At 41.2% G+C, this 22,894-nt stretch overlaps 1 protein-coding gene across 3 annotated transcripts in view; it reads left to right on the top strand.

The window, feature by feature from the left end:
* Positions 1–22,894, top strand: part of LOC138638124 (probable cation-transporting ATPase 13A4) — a 581,505-nt gene that overhangs the window by 485,876 nt on the left and 72,735 nt on the right. For all 3 annotated transcript variants that reach the window (XM_069727152.1, XM_069727151.1, XM_069727153.1), the window contains 5 exons: positions 10,558–10,662; positions 12,448–12,527; positions 16,518–16,560; positions 20,889–20,998; positions 21,406–21,502. In XM_069727152.1, coding sequence (XP_069583253.1) covers positions 10,558–10,662; positions 12,448–12,527; positions 16,518–16,560; positions 20,889–20,998; positions 21,406–21,502 — 435 coding nt within the window. The remainder of the gene's footprint in view (positions 1–10,557; positions 10,663–12,447; positions 12,528–16,517; positions 16,561–20,888; positions 20,999–21,405; positions 21,503–22,894) is intronic.

The raw sequence follows: 22,894 nt of genomic DNA, 5'->3' as shown, positions 1-22,894 counted from the left end.
TGGGAGTGAGATGACCCGTATTTATGTTTTCACTGAAGAAATGAGAGATGATGGCTCTAAGTTTGTCTGTATGTCTCGGGCTATCAATCAACGATTCATTAAGTCTCCAGGTCATAGCGGGCCTAGGTAACGTGGTGATGAGAATCTCAATGAAGACAGGGGCGTGATCTGATAAAGTGATTGTGCCAATTTTAGAAGATTTTACTAGATGTAAGGCTCGAGATTGTACTAGAAAGTAATCAATGCGATGATAAGAGTTGTGTGGTGACGAGAAAAATGTGTAATCTTTCGATGTGGGGTAGAAGCTTCGCCAGGGGTCTATTAGTTGTAGAGAGTTTAGCTTATTTAGGAGTTTTTGTCTCGATTTTTGAGGAATGGAAGAGGAACCACTAGAGGTGTCTAGGTTAGGTTGTAGAGTCAGGTTTAGGTCCCCTCCCACAATCAATAAACCTTCCTTAAATAGCTGTAGAGTGTCCAATGTTTTGAGAATCCATTGTGTCTGGTTTATATTTGGGGCGTATAAATTTGCTAAGGTTATTTTTGTGTTTGCTAATAGCCCTTTTATAAAAACAAATCTGCCTTCCGAATCAGTCAGACTATCCTCTAGTGTGAATGGGAGACCTTTTTTAAGCGCTATACTTACTCCCCTAGAGGCGGAGGAGGAACAGCTGTTGTACCAAGTTGGGAAAGGGGAGAAAGACATATTAGGGGTTCTTCCCATTTTAAAGTGAGTTTCTTGCAAGAAGGCTATTTGTGTAGATTGTTTTTTTAACAGTGTTAGTATCTGACTGCGTTTTGCAGGGGAATTTAAACCTTTCACATTAAAGGACGCTACCGTGACCGTACCCGCGTCAGTTCGATTAGTTGCCATCCACTCCTTCCTCAGAATCCCCCGTCACACCATAGAGCCTGAGAAAAAAATAAAACATGGTAGTTAACAAACTATATACAAAATACAGCTCGCTTATCGCAGGGGGGGGGTACAAGAACCCAGACATAAGCGAGAGAAGGTCCAAGTGGCGACCTCTACAACTTGTCTTAAAAGGCAAGAGAAAAGAGAAAAAATATTTGAACATAGCAGTGTAGCTATTATCAAAGTACCGAACAAACAATAGTATTAAGGGACAGAAACATAATACAATTAACAATATGGAGTTTTTCTCCAAGTCCAGAGAAATTACAAAAAATTCTATCGACTCCAGACAATGTGAACAGATGAGAAAAAACATTGGCAACAGGAGAAAAAGAATCATAAGGAGAACTTGGTTTGATGAAAGATAAAAAAGAAAAAAGACTCAGGAGTCAGGTCATAAATTTCGCCCCTATCAAGGAGAAGAGAAAATCAAACCAGCATAACCGGTCTGCTTCATGTTGGGAGAACTTTAGGGGCAGTTTTCTTCGGTTTAGGAGAAACGTGTTTCTTTTTAACTGACCATTCTTGTAGTTTTGTCAGTTTAGGGAAATTCCATCCTGTGTCAACTGGCATCCAGGAGGGGATGTCTATCGGCGAAATGTCAAGAGTCGACCAGGCTTCATCAAGGTCTGACGGGGATCGTATTGTGATCTGGCGGTTGCCCACCGTGATGGCCAGACCGAAGGGGTAGAGCCACCTATACATCAGGCCGCGTGACCTCAGTTCGGATAGGAGTGGTTTGAGAATTCTCCGTTTAGCCAGAGTGGATGGGGCGAGATCCTGGAAGAGTTGTAAATGAGCACCCTCATATAAGAGATTGTCTTTTTCCCTAGCGCCAGTTAGGACCGCTGTGGTATCCACGAAGCTCAGTAGGCCACAGATGATGTCTCTAGGCGGTTCTCCCTGTTTAGGCCTGGGTTTGAGGGCGCGATGAACTCTCTCAATGACAATGGATTCCGCTCTTTCTTTCCCTAGGAGGTCAGAGAAAATTTCCCTGGTGACCTTATCCAGTGATTCCCGAGCAAAGGATTCAGGAACGCCTCTCAGCCTGATGTTTTTTCTTCTGCTGCGGTTTTCCTGGTCCTCCGCAGCTAGGAGGGCAGTGTTAAGTTGGTGCTGTTGTTGTAGGAGTTGGTCACGTAGGGACAAGATGGCATCAGTCGCTTCCATGTTGGCGGATTCTAGGGTTTCCACTCTCTGGCCCATATGCTGTAGATCTGCACGCAACCCAGAAATTTCTTCCAAAAGTGGCTGCATGGTTTGTGCAAGTAGTTTTTTCATGAAGGCTCTAGAGATTGGGGCTGAGTCCTCCAAAGTGGATTCGCAGTCAGAGCCCTCCCCACTGGAATCTGAGTCTTCCAAGACATCTGAAGAGATAGCTCTCTTATATGATTTTTTTGAGGGAGTCTGCGGCATATCTGTCCCCTTTTTAAGATATTTATCTAAATTTCCATGCGCTTTACGAGTTTGAGTGTCAGCGAGCGGTTTAGCTGAAAGTTTATCACGCTCTTTGTTTGTTTTACCCATAGTAAAGCTTCTGATGGCGTGATATGCAATGGTCACCACTTGGACATTCGAGTGAAAAGTGTTAGTTCATTGTTGAGAAACGGTTCTCTAGTGTTTGAGCATAATTTTGCGCTTTATGGTTGACCGGCTTCGGCCGGGGATAGAGTGCACAGATGAGAAAAAGCTAAATAGAATTGTAAAAGAAAAATGAAAAACTTAAATTGAAATAACAACCAGCAGTTCCTGTAAGTCACCAGAAGATGGCAGCGGTGGAGTGTCTTTTTGTTACTAGCTCTCTGTTGATATAAGTAAGATGTAGCAGAGCTGAAAAGGAGTTTGTTAATAAAAATGAAGCAAAAAATTTGGTTGGAGCAGTAGCTCATGTAAATCGCCAGAAGATATCAGTATAGCACTCCTTTATCCTGTTAGTTTTCTGCCTGTTGATATAGGTAGGGTGCAAGAAAGTTGTGATGGATATTATGCTTTAAAGATAAAAGCAAGTTGACTCTCAGACGATTTGGGGATATAATAGTTCAAAGTAATCTGCCCCACAATGGATGGGGAAGGAGGAACAGGAGGTACCCTCAGCGCAGATAACGGCAGCTTCACAATCCTTCCCAGCACTGCTCACCAAAGGGGGGTTAATATCACCCTCTATTGCCTTCTCCGGCGTACTGAGAAGCCCTGGGCATGCAGCAGGTTTACAGCTAATGCAGAGCACACTGTTCTGTAGTGTGTAACTGATGTCTCTGGGTATGGGGCAGCAGGGGGGAGCAGGAGATGGGCCCCTGAGGAGAGGGAGATAGTTTAGAGCAGGCCGTTATCCCCCTACCTTCATCAAATGCAGGGCTTCTTCACCATATCAGCCAATATGGCGCTGGCATGAAAAGTTCCCGCGCCTCCCAGGAGCGCAGACGTCTTCAATCACTGCCGGGACAGAGGGACCACCGACCGCCGGCCACACTTCGTTCTCCTCTCTCACGTCCCAGCGTCCAGGGGTCAGGGGTGAGAGCCGAGTCAGGGCGCAGCTACAGACCCCGCAGGTATCTGATCACAGGCCGGAGCAGCAGGAGGTAGGCAATTATGATCGCTGAGCCGGAGCAAGGGGGATGGGAGCAGCGCTCAGCAGCAGTGCTTCCGTGCAGCAGCTCTCTCCAGTGTAGGCTGGAAGTAACAGCCGTTCAGCCTCAGCGTCGCTTCGTCGGCTGATCTTCTCTGCCAGATTACAGCAGAGCCGTGGTGTACTCAGCAGGCTGGGGGGGGGGGGGGGGCAATGGCGCCGCAGGGCACACTTCTCCTTCAGACCTCTTACCTTCTCCTCGCACCGTGACCCAATCCCCCCGTCCCCGCCGGGAATTTTAGTTATTTAAGCGTTCGGGCACTCCAGCTGTAGATGCAGGGGGAGGTGGAGAAACCCCCGCTGCAGCGAGTCGGCTATTTCACCGCACTTGATGGTCCACTCGGCCCGTCCAGCCAGCCTCAGGCTCACATGTAGGCCTCGGGGTCTAAGCCCGATATAAGATCAGTTTGAGGGCTCAAAAGGGTGTAAAAGTCTCCTGGACCAGAAAGGAGCTGATTAAATATCTCAAGTCCAGTGGATGGGTTGTTGATAAGTGCGGATTAAGTTAGATATAAATAGCCAGCAGAGGAGCTTAATGGAAGCACGTCCTGCTCCTTGAGCTGCTGATGCTTACACATGTTTTTAATCTTAATAGCCATCTTCGGGACTCCTCCCATTTATTAGGGCTTTTACAGAAAGTTTTATGGACACCTGAGTACATCTTTCTTACTATGGATGTTTCAGCACTGTACTCAAACATCCCACACGATGTTGGACTACTATGTTTTCATTACTTCCTTAAATTTGATAATAGGCTCTCCTCAATTCAAAAAAAACTTTCTAATTAAAGGATTGGATTTTATACTAAAAAATAACTATTTTACCTTTGAAAATGAATTTTATCACCAGATAAAAGGGACCACAATGGGCTCGAAAGTAGCACCTACTTTCAGAAATCTTTTTATGGGGGTTTTTGAGGAATTATTTATTTTAAATCAAACATGGCAGAAACAAATTATTTTTTATAAAAGGTTTATAAGATGACTTGATATTTATTTGGGATAACACAGAAAATAATGTTGATAATTTTATCCAGCAAATTAATAATAATAACTGGGGTCTTTCATTTACTGCCCTTTATGATCATAATAATATCAATTTTGTGGATGTTACAATCTTTATAAAAGATGGCAACATCTGTAGCAAAACATTTTTTTAAAAAGTTGATGCAAATAGCTACATTCAATTCAGCAGTGGTCATTACTCCAAATGGTTAAACAATATTCCAAATAACCAATTCCGTCGAATTAGAAAGAACTGCACTGCTGATATTGATTATAAGGAACAATCCACCATATTGAGTAAAAAATTTCGTGCTCAGAACTATCCCACAAATCTAGTAAAACGAGCCTTTGATAATTCTATGAAATTAAATCAAGGAGCACTACTAGATAATAGAGTAAAAAATCCCGATGATAAAAAATTTAAGATGAATTTTATAACACAGTATAACAATGAACATAAAGAAATACGTGATGTTCTACAAAAAAACTGGTACATTCTATTAAATGACCCTGTTCTGAGTAAAGTTCTCTCTAGAAATCCTAAGATTACCTTCCGCAGAGCAACTACCATCAGGAATATTACAGCACCGAGTTGTCTGAAACCCTTAAACAATCCAAGGGATAATCATACTACCAACACAATCAGAGGGATTTATAAATGTGGATCAAAAAACTGTCTATGCTGCCAAAACATCAAACATAAAGCAGACAGCATTATCTCTTTTGCCACCAAAGAGAAATTTATGATCTCTCATTTTCTGAATTGCAATTCAGAATATGTAATTTATGTAATTGAGTGCCCTTGTGGCAAACAGTATGTTGGTAGAACCACTCAACCACTCCATCTACGATTAAATTCACCCAGGCACAACATGAAAAAGGGCCTCCTTACCCATGGACTATCTAGACATTACACTTTTATACATAATAAGGATTTTAATAATTTAAAAATCAGTCCCATTGATCACATCCCTGAAAAAGTTCCCAACAGAACCATGAAATTAAATAGAAAGGAGGTGTATTGGATGTACAAACTAGGGAGCTTGAAACCGCAGGGTCTGAATGAGATCACTGAGGCTTTCATTTAATTTGGTAATATATATACAGTATACAGAATTGTCTATGTAATCTCTATTTTTTTATAAATGCTAACCTATATATATATTTTTAATTCATGAAATTGTTCAAATAATTAGTCTGATGTATTTATTGTCCCTTGATATGAACAATGTTTTTAATTATTTAATTATTTATTTTTTATAATGTAATCTATATATCCTAATTCGTGAGAAATATATTTAGTAAATAATTAGCCTAGTGTGTATATAGCCCCCTGATGTGGTTGATGGTGTCGATCTCCTGGATTGGAGTGTGGACATATGTTTTTGTTTGGAGCTCAGTGCCATGTTGCTCCCAATTGAGTTAAATTACTTCCAATGTTTGGCATTTTTTTCCTCTTGTCTACAGCAGCAAACAGACTTTTTGCTGTATCTCAATCCCGATATTATAGAATGGAACACCCCCAAAAAAGAAATAGAGACAACCTGTCCAGGAATTTATATATATATATATATACAGTGGGGCAAAAAAGTATTTAGTCAGTCAGCAATAGTGCAAGTTCCACCACTTAAAAAGATGAGAGGCGTCTGTAATTTACATCATAGGTAGACCTCAACTATGGGAGACAAACTGAGAAAAAAAAATCCAGAAAATCACATTGTCTGTTTTTTTATCATTTTTTTTGCATATTATGGTGGAAAATAAGTATTTGGTCAGAAACAAACAATCAAGATTTCTGGCTCTTACATACCTGTAACTTCTTCTTTAAGAGTCTCCTCTTTCCTCCACTCATTACCTGTAGTAATGGCACCTGTTTAAACTTGTTATCAGTATAAAAAGACACCTGTGCACACCCTCAAACAGTCTGACTCCAAACTCCACTATGGTGAAGACCAAAGAGCTGTCAAAGGACACCAGAAACAAAATTGTAGCCCTGCACCAGGCTGGGAAGACTGAATCTGCAATAGCCAACCAGCTTGGAGTGAAGAAATCAACAGTGGGAGCAATAATTAGAAAATGGAAGACATACAAGACCACTGATAATCTCCCTCAATCTGGGGCTCCACGCAAAATCCCACCCCGTGGGGTCAGAATGATCACAAGAACGGTGAGCAAAAATCCCAGAACCACGCAGGGGGACCTAGTGAATGAACTGCAGAGAGCTGGGACCAATGTAACAAGGCCTACCATAAGTAACACACTACGCCACCATGGACTCAGATCCTGCAGTGCCAGACGTGTCCCACTGATTAAGCCAGTACATGTCCGGGCCCGTCTGAAGTTTGCTAGAGAGCATTTGGATGATCCAGAGGAGATTTGGGAGAATGTCCTATGGTCTGATGAAACAAAACTGGAACTGTTTGGTAGAAACACAACTTGTCGTGTTTGGAGGAAAAAGAATACTGAGTTGCATCCATCAAACACCATACCTACTGTAAAGCATGGTGGTGGAAACATCATGCTTTGGGGCTGCTTCTCTGCAAAGGGGCCAGGACGACTGATCCGGGTACATGAAAGAATGAATGGGGCCATATATCGTGAGATTTTGAGTGCAAACCTCCTTCCATCAGCAAGGGCATTGAAGATGAAACGTGGCTGGGTCTTTCAACATGACAATGATCCAAAGCACACCGCCAGGGCAACGAAGGAGTGGCTTCGTAAGAAGAATTTCAAGGTCCTGGAGTGGCCTAGCCAGTCTCCAGATCTCAACCCTATAGAAAACCTTTGGAGGGAGTTGAAAGTCCGTGTTGCCAAGTGAAAAGCCAAAAACATCACTGCTCTAGAGGAGATCTGCATGGAGGAATGGGCCAACATACCAACAACAGTGTGTGGCAACCTTGTGAAGACTTACAGAAAACGTTTGACCTCTGTCATTGCCAACAAAGGATATATTACAAAGTATTGAGATGAAATTTTGTTTCTGACCAAATACTTATTTTCCACCATAATATGCAAATAAAATGATAAAAAAACAGACAATGTGATTTTCTGGATTTTTTTTTCTCAGTTTGTCTCCCATAGTTGAGGTCTACCTATGATGTAAATTACAGACGCCTCTCATCTTTTTAAGTGGTGGAACTTGCACTATTGCTGACTGACTAAATACTTTTTTGCCCCACTGTATATATATTTATTTATTTTTTATAGTAGTTGTTTTAATAATAAAAGATTTCTTTTTTTAATAATACATTTTTGTTTAAGGTGGAATTCAAACTTAATAATCGATAGCTTTTATACGCAAAGAAATGAATGGTGTGGCTCAGTAGACTCTGTATTATGCAGCAGAACTTGGTAACTGGGGAATCTCACCTCACAGGTTCTTATAAGCTATCTTCCTCTTTTTTCACTTTTTTTCTTTTTTCATTGAAGAGACATTTAATCGATTAACTTAACAAACTGATCACCATCTCTTTTAACTTAATATCCTGTAAATATAAATTAATGCAAGACTATCCTTCAATGATTTCTGTGTCGACAAAGTTGTATTAAACTTTTGTTAAAAAAAAAAAAGGGTGTTGTGCTGTCAACTTTTACTTGGTATTTAAACAATGTAAGCACGTTGTATCTGTATGTTGTATGTGGAATTTCCTGAAGAAGAGGTCGCACTGACCTTGAAACGCGTTGAATAAACCACCTTTTAAATTTATTATCCTTGGAACTTCATCATTAAGGCAGCGCGGATTTAACCCACACCTCCTGCACAGTTTATATTGGATTAGGTGTAGTGGAAGATCTGTCAATCCTTATTATACTATCTATACTTTTGTGAGATTGATGCCACTTTGGTATTGTCTGCCAATAATTTAGGAAAATTAGAACACACCTGGTTGGTTTTCCATATGCTGAATTGGGTGTAGCGGAAGACCTGTAAGTCCCTGTTATACTATTTCTACCATGATGAAATTGATGCCATTTTTGTTGTGTCTGCCCGTAATTTTTTGAATTGTGAACACTCCTGGTTGTGTGTCCATCTGTTGAATTGGGAGTAATGGAAGACCTGTCGGTCTTTATTATACTATTTCTACTCTCGTGAAATTGATACCACTTCTGAGGTGTAATGCCCTTATTTGTTTAAATCTAAACTCTCCTGGTTGGGTGTCCATCTTCTGGATTCGGTGTAGTGGAAGACCTGTCGGTCCCTATTATCCTATTTCTACTGTGGTGAAATTGATGCCACTTTTGTGATGTCTGCCAGCAATTTTTGGAAATGTGAACACTCCTGGTTGTGTATCCATCTGTTCAAATGGGTGTAGTGGAAGACCTGTCTGTGCCTATTATACTATTTCTACTCTCGTGAAATTTATGCCACTCCTGTGGTGTAAGGTCCTCATTTGTTTAAATGTGAACACTCCTGGTTGGGTGTCCATCTGCTGGATTAGGTGAAGTGAAAGACCTGTCTGTCCCTGTTATACTATTTCTACTGTGGTGTAATTGATGCCACTTTAGTGGTGTCTGCCAGTAATTTTTGGAATTATGAACACTCCTGGTTGTGTGTCCATCTGTTGGATTGGGTGTAGTGGAAGACCTGTTGGTCTCTATTATACTATCTATACAGTGGTGAAATTGATGCCACTTTGGTATTGTCTGTCAATAATTTTTGTAAAAGTACACACTCCTGGTTGGGTCTCCTTCATGCTTGTTGCCTGTAGTAGTAGGCCTCAGAGACCATCAAGCCACCACTTCATTGGACTCAACTGCCCATGTTACTACCCTTAAATTTTTCTAACAATGGTAGTCTAAAAAACTGATATTTGTGCCACCTGAGTGTGGCTCAGCATGAAAGCAGGTAGAGGTATTGCATGTGGTCAGGGTTGCCACTAGGAATTTCGGGGCCCCATAATGGCAAAATTTTCAGGACCTCCTTGAGTCTCCACCCAGGTTCCACCCCAGCCCCACCTCCAACCCTCAAAATGTTCACAGTCCCACCACACTCTCTTCGAAAAATTCCATTTCTCACCAATCGCACATTAACATTTCCCATCACCAGATCACACATATAGCCAGCAGCTTTTGTTTTGGCCATAAGATTCCTCACGGCAATAGAGTAACTGAACCTGCATCTCTGACAAAGGTTCAGTTACTGCACAGGCAGAATCCTCCCGCTGGGGCCCAGAGCAGAAGAGACAGGGCTCTATGTAGGCCCTCTCTGTTGATTGGGCCCCAAATGCCACTCAGGGCAGTAATGCCCTCATGGCGGCCCTGCATGTGGTATCAGGGATCCCAGCAAAGGAGGCCTACACCGATCCCTCACTGACCAAGTCTTACTGTGACTTTCAATTGAAAGCTGTAAATGCTCTTCGAGACCCCGATACCTCATGCCTGGCTGATTGCTGCAGTGCCATGCTGCAATTTGTACTGTGGGTGAATTGAGGTCACTTTCCTGGTGTCTGTCCCTCATTTGATGTGTTTTGGCTGCATGTGTTGGAGCCGTTGTAAGGTGTTGTGCATGCATTTGTTTTTGCCTCTCATTGAGATGAATGGCGTTCGTTAATGTTATGCAAATATTTGAAGAATTAATTGGTGAATATTGCAAATTCGGCAATCGTAATCTGAACCAAACATTGAAAATTTGCTTATCTCTAGTACTGACATCAAGTCGACGGTGCTGCAGCTAATAGGTGAGCTCAGCAGCACTGAGTGGCTTATGCTATCAACTTAGGTAGACCTGTGCAGGTTGTGTTTGTGATAGCAGAGCAGTGAAGAACACTAACCCTCCATTTACCCATTGGCAAATATGTTGAGGTCACTTTTACATTACTAATGGATTGGCCACAGGGCTAAAGGACCTGAGTGTTATTTGTGTCTTTTCTGGGTGATTGGATACTTGTAATTTTAGGTGAGTTGATCTGCTACAAATCACATTTTTTGGAAGACTTCAGCAAAGCCAGTAATATAAAATTTCAAAAGATTTTGTTGTCAAGTTGATAATATTTGTTTTTTATTTTGATATCCAGGACTCATGTATCAGCATCTGTGACGCAAAAGCGAGTTTTCATTTTGCTATGACTGGAAAATCATATCAAGTTATTGTAAATCATTTCTATGAATTACTTCCTAAAGTGAGTATAACAACATTTGTATCACTTGCACTATTCTCAATATAGAAATATTGGCTTAGTCTGTGTTCTCGCCTTCAAGATTTTAATAAATTTTTAAGGCAAAAAGCCACAAATGTGTTCAAGAGAAGGACATAACTCACAACTGTACAAAAATAGTTCCCCTATCTGGTTTCCAAGTCTTGGCCACCACTGAATCATCATCAACATAGTCATCCCTGTTTTGGTGGAAAATTGCCTCTTTGTGGAAAATGGCAGGAGCTGCTTGCCCCGCCATCTGATTCCCACCAAGAGATTTGCCCTTCATTGCATATATTGTTGTTTCTATTAAATTATCTTCTCCCTTGAAAAAATTATTTAGCCCAAAAAACCTACATTGTTGCCTACACACAGAAAGTAAGATGCAACAAAAGTCAAACAGCATTGTTGTCGTCATACAGTTGCAAAATTGGACTAGTAAAACATATATGCAAATATTAAGATGGCAAATTTTTTAAAGATTAAACATTTAAAAAAAAACATCCACTTAGTCCTTTACGAAAAAGGATATGACAAGGAAAGCTAGGTAGGCTTACTCACGTCCCAACAGCGAGCGCCTGTAACATGCTACTGTATTCAGGAGGCATTTATGAATCAAATATTTTACTGTTATACTATTAAAATTTTTGCGGTAGACATTTACATTTAGATTTCTGGAATGTTGAGATTTTTCATTTGTCTTATATTGTCTTAAATAAATACTGTAAATAGGTAAATAAATTAAACAAAAAAAAACAACTTTACAAATTTTACAAATAAAGTGCAAAAGAAATGCAAAACATTATATAGCTTATGGCTTGTCTTCCTCACAAGTCAGGAATAATATTTTCTGTGCCATTCAATCCTTGTTTTCAGTATTTTTCTTCAGTGGAAAAATTACGCCTGAGAGTTCTTTAATTGTTCTCTTTTTCTGTAGTTCATCAAGAATGAAAAAAACTGTATAATGAAGGTGCTAAAATGTAGTATTTCACATATCAATCAACACAGTCACACAGACTCTATGGGTCCTGCACCTCCCTAGAACTTGAATCTGTGTATTATTATTCACAGACTGAGACTACAACTTCCATTTTCTATGTATGTTCTTAAGTGCTGCAGTAATACATCATACTGTCTTTTATGTCTTTCTATCCCTATATATCCAGCAAAATGTGAGAAGTTAAAATACAACTTTTAATTAAATCAATTAAAATAAATGAATCACAGTTATCAAGTAAAAAAACAAGACACTCAAGGATAGGTCATCAATGTTAAAGTAGTGGACAACTGCTTTAAAGGGACTCTGTCACCTGAATTTGGCGGGACTGGTTTTGGGTCATATGGGCGGAGTTTTCGGGTGTTTGATTAACCCTTTCCTTACCCGCTGGCTGCATGCTGGCTGCAATATTGGATTGAAGTTCATTCTCTGTCCTCCATAGTACACACCTGTGCAAGGCAATCTTGCCTTGTGCAGACGTGTACTATGGAGGTTAGAGAATGAACTTCAATCCAATATTGCAGCCAGCATGCAGCCAGCGGGTAAGGAAAGGGTGAATCAAACACCCGAAAACTCCGCCCATATGACCCAAAACCAGTCCCGCCAAATTCAGGTGACAGGTTCCCTTTAAATCAGCTGTCCCGAAAATAGCATTTCTCGCCTATCCACAGAAACATCAGCCATATGATTGCAATGCTTAAAGAAGAAATCCAGTTAACTTTTTTGTGCTACAATTATTTACGTATTAAGTATAACATATAATTATTTTACAGATCCTTCTCAAAGCCACGATTTTTGCTAGAATGAATCCAGGACAAAAATCCAATCTTGTTGAAGAATTACAAAAAATAGAGTAAGTTTAGTTAGTGATGTTAACAAGCTGATATATATGAGATTGTATGTTTATGCAATTTACCTTTTAACACATATTCAGAGAAGGCATGACTTTGCTGGGAACATGAATGCTACATATTCAAATGACGTAAGAATTACTACATGGATGAGACAGCTTTACTAAAACACATCAATGTACCATAATACTGCAAATGAACATGTGTATATCAGTGGCTCACAACCCTTTTTACCTCAAGCCACATTCATCTTCGATACAGTTGTGCTCAAAAGTTTACATACACTGGCAAAATTTTTGCTTTCTTGGCCTTTTTTCAGAGAATATGAATGACAACACCAAAACATTTTCTCCACTCATGGTGAGTGGTTGGGTGAAGCCATTTCTTGTCAAACTACTTTGTTTTATCATTTTTAAATAATAATGACAACCCAAAGCATCCAAATGACCCTGATGAGAAGTTCACGTACCCTGGTGATTTTGGCCTGATAACATGCATAGAAGTTGACACAAATGGGTTTGAATGGCTACTAAATGTAACATCCTCATTTGTGACCCGTTTGCTTGTATTCAGTGTGTGTGCATAAAAGCTGAGTGAGTTTCTGTGATCCAGACAGACTTTTGCATCTTTCATCCAGCCACTGATGTTTCTGGATTGTGAGTCATAGGGAAAGAAAAATAATTGTCAATGGATTTACAGAAAAAATGTAGTTGAACTGTATAAGACAAGAAAGGGATACAAAAAGATATCCAAGGAATTGATAATGCAGTCAGCAGTATTCAAACTGTGATTAACAAATGAAAAATCAGGGGCTCTGTAAAAACATAACCAAGTTCAGGTAGACCAACAGAAATGTAATCCACAACTGCCAGGAAAATTGTTCGGGATGCAAAGAAAAACTCACAACACCAGCTGAAATACAGGACTCTCTGAAAACTAGTGGTGTGGCTGTTTCAAGATGCACAATAAGGAGGCACTTGAAGAAAAATGGGCTGCATGGTCAAGTAGACAGAAGAAAGCCATTAATGCACAAATACCACAAAGTATCTCACCTACAATACCCAAATCAGCACAGAGACAAGCCTAAAAACTTCTTGAACAAGGTAGTTTGGAGTAATGAGACCAAAATTGAACTTTTTGGCCACAACTATAAATGTTACATTTGGAGAGAGGTCAACAAGGCCTATGATGAAAGGAACACCATTCCTACTGTAAAGCAGGTGGATCGTTGATGTTTTGGACATGTGTGAGCTACAAAGGCACAGGAAACCTGGTCAAAGTTGAAGGAAGGATGAATGCAGCATGTTTTCAGCAAATACTGGAGGCAAATTTGCACTCATCAGCCCAAAAGCTACGAATGGGATGTTCTGTGACGTGCCGACACAAATGTGAAGATGCTAGAGTAGCCATCTCAGTCTCCTTACCTCAATATCATTGAGCCACTCTAGGGAGATCTCAAGAGCGCAGTTCATGCTAAACAGCCCAGGAATTTACAGAAACTGGAAGCTTTTTGCCAAAAAGAGTGGGTAGCTTTACCATTTGAGAAAATAAAGAAACTCGTTCACAACTACCACAAAAGACTTCACGCTGTCATTGATGTTAGAGGGGGCAATACACAATATTAAGAAATGTGGTATGTGAATTTTTGGTCAGGGTCATTTGGATGTTTTGGGTTGTTATTATGATTTAAATAGAGAAAACAGTATTTTGACAATAAATGGCTGCACCCAACCACTAACCATGAGTGGAGAAAAAGTTTTGGTGTTATCATTCATATTCTCTGAAAAAAAAGGCAAAGAAAGCAAGAATTCTGCCTTGGTATGTAAACTTTTGAGCACAACTGTAGATAGTGCAAGTCACATTGAGCAGGAACCCTCCTCTGACTTACGCCATTGTGAGACCAAGAGCCCTACAGTCCCAATATAATGACAGCGAAAGATTCCTCACAGGAAACACATCAAAGCCCTATCTCTTCTATTCCCTTATATGCAGTATATTTACAACCAGGGGTTTCCACTTTGCTCCCTTTTGGCATTCTTGCATTAGGCACAGACATCACACCATTGCATCTAGCTTCATGCAGCCCTCTAACTGGAGGTATCATCTCTCTTCAGTATACAGTGGGGCAAAAAAGTATTTAGTCAGTCAGCAATAGTGCAAGTTCCACCACTTAAAAAGATGAGAGGCGTCTGTAATTTACATCATAGGTAGACCTCAACTATGGGAGACAAACTGAGAAAAAAAATCCAGAAAATCACATTGTCAGTTTTTTTAACATTTTATTTGCATATTATGGTGGAAAATAAGTATTTGGTCAGAAACAAAATTTCATATCAATACTTTGTAATATATCCTTTGTTGGCAATGACAGAGGTCAAACGTTTTCTGTAAGTCTTCACAAGGTTGCCACACACTGTTGTTGGTATGTTGGCCCATTCCTCCATGCAGATCTCCTCTAGAGCACTGATGTTTTTGGCTTTTCGCTTGGCAACACGGACTTTCAACTCCCTCCAAAGGTTTTCTATAGGGTTGAGATCTGGAGACTGGCTAAGCCACTCCAGGACCTTGAAATGCTTCTTACGAAGCCACTCCTTCGTTGCCCTGGTGGTGTGCTTTGGATCATTGTCATGTTGAAAGACCCAGCCACGTTTCATCTTCAATGCCCTTGCTGATGGAAGGAGGTTTGCACTCAAAATCTCACGATACATGGCCCCATTCATTCTTTCATGTACCTGAATGAGTCGTCCTGGCCCCTTTGCAGAGAAACAGCCCCAAAGCATGATGTTTCCACCACCATGCTTTACAGTAGGTATGGTGTTTGATGGATGCAACTCAGTATTCTTTTTCCTCCAAACACGACAAGTTGTGTTTCTACCAAACAGTTCCAGTTTGGTTTCATCAGACCATAGGACATTCTCCCAAAACTCCTCTGGATCATCCAAATGCTCTCTAGCAAACTTCAGACGGGCCCGGACATGTACTGGCTTAAGCAGTGGGACACGTCTGGCACTGCAGGATCTGAGTCCATGGTGGCGTAGTGTGTTACTTATGGTAGGCCTTGTTACATTGGTCCCAGCTCTCTGCAGTTCATTCACTAGGTCCCCCCGCGTGGTTCTGGGATTTTTGCTCACCGTTCTTGTGATCATTCTGACCCCACGGGGTGGGATTTTGCGTGGAGCCCCAGATCAAGGGAGATTATCAGTGGTCTTGTATGTCTTCCATTTTCTAATTATTGCTCCCACTGTTGATTTCTTCACTCCAAGCTGGTTGGCTATTGCAGATTCAGTCTTCCCAGCCTGGTGCAGGGCTACAATTTTGTTTCTGGTGTCCTTTGACAGCTCTTTGGTCTTCACCATAGTGGAGTTTGGAGTCAGACTGTTTGAGGGTGTGCACAGGTGTCTTTTTATACTGATAACAAGTTTAAACAGGTGCCATTACTACAGGTAATGAGTGGAGGAAAGAGGAGACTCTTAAAGAAGAAGTTACAGGTCTGTGAGAGCCAGAAATCTTGATTGTTTGTTTCTGACCAAATACTTATTTTCCACCATAATATGCAAATAAAATGTTAAAAAAACAGACAATGTGATTTTCTGGATTTTATTTACTCCGTTTGTCTCCCATAGTTGAGGTCTACCTATGATGTAAATTACAAACGCCTCTCATCTTTTTAAGTGGTGGAACTTGCACTATTGCTGACTGACTAAATACTTTTTTGCCCCACTGTATGTGCATCCAGTTCTGCCCTTCTGTGCAGGGCTACTCACAAAAGTCAACATTTGTAAACCTGCTCCTCATAATTATTTGCTAATCCTGGTACTAATGCACCAAGCTGGCGGATAGCCACAAGCTATACAATATAAGCCTTCACGTCACATGTGGTTCCAAGCCAAAGGACCTCAGGTTTATGTTTAAGATTTTAAAGAAGAAACTTAGCAAAAAACTTACAGTACATTGCACAAATATGAAATAAATTAATATCCAATTTTCTTTAGTTATTATGCTGGAATGTGTGGTGATGGAGCAAATGACTGTGGGGTGAGTAACATTTAGAATTCTTTGTTATAACTTATGCTTAGATTTTCCATAAGTTCTTCCATTTGTTTTTCATTCTAAATGGAGTGATCCATAGTTTTCTGAATCTCGTCAAACTAATATTGATCAATAAATATGGGTCATATTAACAGTGAACTATGCAATGAATAAAATTATCATTAACAATAACAAACATAGAAATACATCTATAAACCTGAAAAAAGTCCATCTAGTTCAACCTATTCTATTGCAATGTTGATTCAGTGGAAGACAACCCCTCTTTCCTTCAGTAAGACCAGAGGCGTAGCTAGGGTTTTGGTTCGAGGGGAGGGGAGGTGCGAAACTTCTGAGTGGGCCTCTAACCTGGTAACTTTGATTATAACTGGGTGACACACCCTAATCGTGTAGGAGAGCCTCAGCAGATGACCGCGCTGTTACTGAAAATAATCTCTATATAAAGACCAACATGGATATTACCGCCATATGGTCAGTGGTAGATACCAGCCCTACAGAACATAGATCACAGCACAGTTACAGATAATGTCTTACTGCTGATATTCTTTCTGATGGAATCGTTCATTTTTCCCGTCTTTTCCATCTGGCCCAGACTGACATGACTACTTCTTCCAGTACAACTCGTCTGCAACAAAGACACATTTAATTTCTCATATTTCAGCCCCATCACCATCTATTCCCAACCTGCACAAACTCCTCATCCTGCTGATACCCGAATATTGAGCGCTGCTGCTGTATGTGTCCCTATTACTGCCCCTCATACCCCAATACTGAGCTGCTGCTGCTGTATGTGTCCCTATTACTGCCCCGATACCCCAATACTGAGCCGCTGCTGCCGTATGTATCCCTATTACTACCCCAATACCCCAATACTGAGCCGCTGCTGCCGTATGTCCCTATTACTGCCCCTGATACCCCAATACTGAGCCGCTGCTGCCGTATGTATCCCTATTACTACCCATGATACCCCAATACTGAGCTGCTGCTGCCGTATGTGTCCCTATTACTGCACCTGATACCCCAATACTTAGCCGCTGCTGCCGTATGTCCCTATTACTGCACCTTATATCCCAATACTGAGCTGCTGCTGCCGTATGTCCCTATTACTGACCCTGATACCCCAATACTGAGCCGCCGCTGCTACTGTATGTGTCCCTATTACTGCACCTGATACCTCAATACTGAGCCGCTGCTGCCGTATGCGTCCCTATTACTACACCTGCTGTGTGGTTCTCTGTGTGCCCTCTACATTCTAAAGCACCCCTCTATAATGTAGTAATGCAGGATGCAAGTGCCCCAGAAAACAGTGCTCATATTTTGCCCCCTAGAAATTAATATTGCCCTGTGTGCCCCTTTGATAGTCACAGTAACCTGAGTTCCCCTATATCAATAAGTGCCCACTTTACATTTAATAATGTCCCGAGTCTCCCCTGTACAGCTCCCTTATACACAGCATGATGCTCTCATATACACAGTATAATGCCCCCTCAATGTATAGTACCACCCACACAGTATACTGACCCCTTTGTAGCCCCCAAACTGTTTGATGGTTCCAACACTGTATGATGGCCCCTTCACTGTAATCTCCATACTGTATGATGGACTCCTAGATAGCCTCCATATACAGTAGCATAATGCACCAAATAGTCCACAATATAGTATAATGCACTGCCCATAGGCAGACTCTATAGCATAAGGCAGCCCCCATAGTCAGACCCTGTAATAAGGCAGCCCCCACAGGCAGACACTGTAAAAAAGAAGCCCCCATAGTCAGACCCTGTGATAAGGCAGCACACCATAGGCAGGCCCTGTAATAAGGTGGCATACCCTGTAATAAGGCAGCACCCCCATAGTCAGACTCGTAATAAGGCAGCCCCCACAGTCAGATGCTATAATAAGGCAGCACCCCCATAGGTAGACCCTGTAATAAGGCAGCACCCCCATAGTCAGACCCTGTAATAAGGCAGCAACCCTATAGGCAGACCCTGTAATAAAGCAGCACCCCCATAGTCAGACCCTGTAATAAGGCAGCCCCTGTAGTCAGACCCTGTGTTAATGCAGCACCCCTATAGTCAGACCCTGTAATAAGGCAGCACTCCCATAGTCAGACCCTGTAATAAGGCAGCACCCCTATAGTCAGACCCTGTAATAAGGCAGCACCCCTATAGGCAGACCCTGTCATAAGGCAGCACCCCCATAGTCAGATCCTGTAATAAGGCAGCACCCCTATAGTCAGACCCTGCAATAAGGCAGCCCCATAGTCAGACCCTGTAATAAGGCACCCCCATAGTCAGACCCTGTAATGAGGCAGCACCCCTATAGTCAGACCCTGTAATAAGGCAGCACCCCCATAGTCAGACCCTGTAATAAGGCAGCACCCCCATAGTCAGACCCTGTAATGAGGCAGCCCCCTATAGTCAGACCCTGTAATAAGGCAGCCCCTGTAGTCAGACCCTGTGTTAATGCAGCACCCCTATAGTCAGACCCTGTAACAAGGCAGCACTCCCATAGTCAGACCCTGTAATAAGGCAGCACCCCTATAGTCAGACCCTGTAATAAGGCAGCACCCCTATAGGCAGACCCTGTCATAAGGCAGCACCCCCATAGTCAGATCCTGTAATAAGGCAGCACCCCTATAGTCAGACCCTGCAATAAGGCAGCCCCATAGTCAGACCCTGTAATAAGGCACCCCCATAGTCAGACCCTGTAATGAGGCAGCACCCCTATAGTCAGACCCTGTAATAAGGCAGCACCCCCATAGTCAGACCCTGTAATAAGGCAGCACCCCCATAGTCAGACCCTGTAATGAGGCAGCCCCCTACTATAGTCAGACCCTGTGATAAGGCAGCCCCCTATAGGCAGACACTGTAATAAGGCAGCAGCACCCATAAAAAATAAATAAATACTCACCTCTCTTCTTCCTCGTTCCTGCACTGCTCTCGTTGATTTCCTGACAGCGGGCACCGGGCAGTGATGTCATCGCGCCCGCTGTCAGTGTCGGTGACGTCATACTCCGACATTGACAGAGGGATGATGGGAGAAGGAGCGCAGCGCTCCTTCACCCATCAATGCGATCAGCTGTATCGGCTAAATGCCAGTACAGCTGATCTTCCGATGATGGCCGGGGGCCCACTGCTGGCACCGGGCCCCCCCCCCCCCCCGCCTGCTCAGGGGCTCCATAGCAGCCAGGCGGCAGAGCAGGGTGATTGATTCTCCCTGCTCTGCAGCAGAATGTAACTGTTTCGGCACGCTGCGCACGCTGATACAGTTACTGTAGCGTAGCTCCGGGTGGGCCCCCTCTGAGTTCCGGGCCCGGGGTGCCTGCACCCTCTGCCCCCCGGTAGCTACGCTACTCAGTAAGACAGACGACATATTGTAGGGAAATATTCCTTCCTGACTCCAAATATCACAGTATCACAGAATAAGAATAAATCTATGCATCATCAACCCATGTCTGCAATTTAGTGCATAACATTTGTATTATTATTCTTCACAAAAGGCATTCATTCCATTTTTTTATTATTTTGATTAATTCACCATGATAATTTCCTCTAACAGAGAGTTCTAGTCCCATTGTTCTAACAGTATCACAACAAATGTTCTAAACTCCACTTTCCCCAAAAAACAAAATAATAAATGGTAATTTTTTTTGTATAATATATAATAAATGGTACTGATAGATGCCCGATGTACTACGCAAAGAGGTGGGGAAACAGCACAAGATGAGCACTGATGATAGAGAGAGGGAAAGGATGATGACCCCTAAACACTCACCTAATCACCCTAAATGGGTCCTTCCCCCCATGCACCATCATGTGCCTAAGCCCTGGCTGACCCTGGGCTAAGCGGCAGATAGTGGAAGGACAGCAAGATACTAGTCTTACTACTATGATAAGACAACAACGGGAAAGAGACAGACAGGAGACAATCACACAAACAAATTATTATTATTATACAGTTTTTATAATTGTATTATTGTATTATTATACACTGGTTTCAAAAGAAACACAACGGCTTCTTCAGGATCACCGTCTCCAGAGAAGTAATGTAAATGAAGTAAATGAATTATTAGCTATGTTGGTTCTTACTGTCAGAACATTACGTAGATGTTTATTGAGCTGTAATAAATATAGAGACATTTATTGATAACTACAAGAGAATTAATGGGTGATGTATCAGTGCAACAATTTCAGAATAAGAATAATTAAGAATAATTAAGATGCCCTCAATACTTACTATCACAAACAGCATGTGAGAGGAATATGGCACTGCCTAAATATTCACTTTCTGAGTTAAACATTATTGTATTTTTTCAGGCCTTAAAGGTGGCTCATGCTGGAATCTCTTTATCAGAACTTGAGGCCTCTGTAGCCTCGCCATTTACTTCGAAAATCCCCAATATTGAATGTGTGCCAAAACTGATCAAGTGAGTTTTACTAAAGTGAAGGCTTCTAATAACTATAGGAAGTATGATTTTAACAAGGATCATTCCAAATTTTGTGTGCAAACTTTAGTCATTTTTTTATTTAAATCACAATGCAATGAATTATTTTTCTCACCATGACAGTATATCAAGTTTTATTTAAGAGCATACTCATAGCACTCATGCTATTATGAGTCAAAAAGATAGCACTAGTAGATCATATACGGTATAAATGAGCAACTATTGTCTACAATACGCATTTCATTCCGGCAAAACACCACTAGTTATCTTCATGATAAAATATTTATTACCTTCAGGATAAAATTATGGCAGTTAATTAATTGGTAAATAAAAACTAATCAATTATGCCACTTATTTCTATTTAGTTAGGTATTTATTTTTCTTTTCAGAGAAGGAAGAAACTGCCTCGTAACATCATTCTGCGTGTTCAAGTATATAGCGATGTATGCTATCATTGGATGCATATGTATGCTGATTCTGTTTTGGGTATGATTATATACTATAATATGTTAAATTGTTGCCATCTTTTGTTGGCAATTGTTTAATTAATTGTTTATTTCCCAACAGTCCCATTAAAAATAAAGGGTGAGCAGAGCATATAAATGGACAAGTGATCATTTTCAATATAGTGAATAAGCCTTTAACATTTCTGCTACTTTTCTAACTAGAAAATTATCGGAAAACAACACTGGGCCCTTATATGAGAGCTTCAACAATAGGGCATGCACACTGGGTATATTACAACTAAAAACTAACATTGTAGATGTGTAATTTACATTACAGAGTTCTGCATAATGATATTATAGGTTGCATAATAATCTTGCTTCCAAATTTTCAGTTATCTTTTTTTGCTCTACATAGTTTTTAAGGTTGAAGGAAGACTTTAAGTCCATCTAGTTCAACCCATAGCCTAACCTAACATACCCTAACATGTTGATCCAGAGGAAGGCAAAAAAAACCCATGTGGCAAAGAGTAAGCTCTACCTTGGGGAAAAAAATTCCTTCCCGACTCCACATACGGCAATCAGACTAGTTCTCTGGATCAACGCCCTATCAAGGAATCTAGTATATATAACCTGTAACATTATACTTTTCAAGAAAGGTATCCAGTCCCCTTCTTAAATTTAAGTAATGAATCACTCATTACAACAGCATACGGCAGAGAGTTCCATAGTCTCACTGCTCTTACAGTAAAGAATCCGCGTCTGTTATTATGCTTAAACCTTTTTTCCTCCAGACGTAGTGGATGCCCCCTTGTCCCTGTCTCAGGTCTATGATTAAAAAGATCATCAGAAAGGTCTTTGTACTGTCCCCTCATATATTTATACATTAAAATAAGATCACCCCTTCGTCTTCGTTTTTCCAAACTAAATAGCCCCAAGTGTAATAACCTATCTTGGTATTGCAGACCCCCCAGTCCTCTAATAACCTTGGTCGCTCTTCTCTGCACCCGCTCTAGTCCAGCTATGTCTTTCTTATACACCGGAGAACAGAACTGTGCACAGTATTCTAAGTGTGGTCGAACTAGTGACTTGTATAGAGGTAAAATGATGTTCTCCTCATGAGCATCTATGCCTCTTTTAATGTATCCCATTATTTTATTTGCCTTTGTAGCAGCTGCCTGACACTGGCCACTGAATATGAGTTTGTCATCCTCCCATACACCCAGGTCTTTTTCATTGATGGTTTTGCCCAGAGTTTTAGAATTAAGCACATAAATATACAGTTAGGGCCAGAAATATTTGGACAGTGATACAATTTTCGCGAGTTGGGCTCTGCATGCCACCACATTGGATTTGAAATGAAACCTCTACAACAGAATTCAAGTGCAGATTGTAACGTTTAATTTGAAGGGTTGAACAAAAAAATCTGATAGAA

The sequence above is a fragment of the Ranitomeya imitator genome, chromosome 5 (assembly GCF_032444005.1).
Source record: "Ranitomeya imitator isolate aRanImi1 chromosome 5, aRanImi1.pri, whole genome shotgun sequence".
In the NCBI taxonomy this organism is placed as follows: Eukaryota; Metazoa; Chordata; class Amphibia; order Anura; family Dendrobatidae; genus Ranitomeya; species Ranitomeya imitator.
Note: the sequence above shows the minus strand (reverse complement) of the source record. Positions and strands in the feature narration are given on the sequence as shown.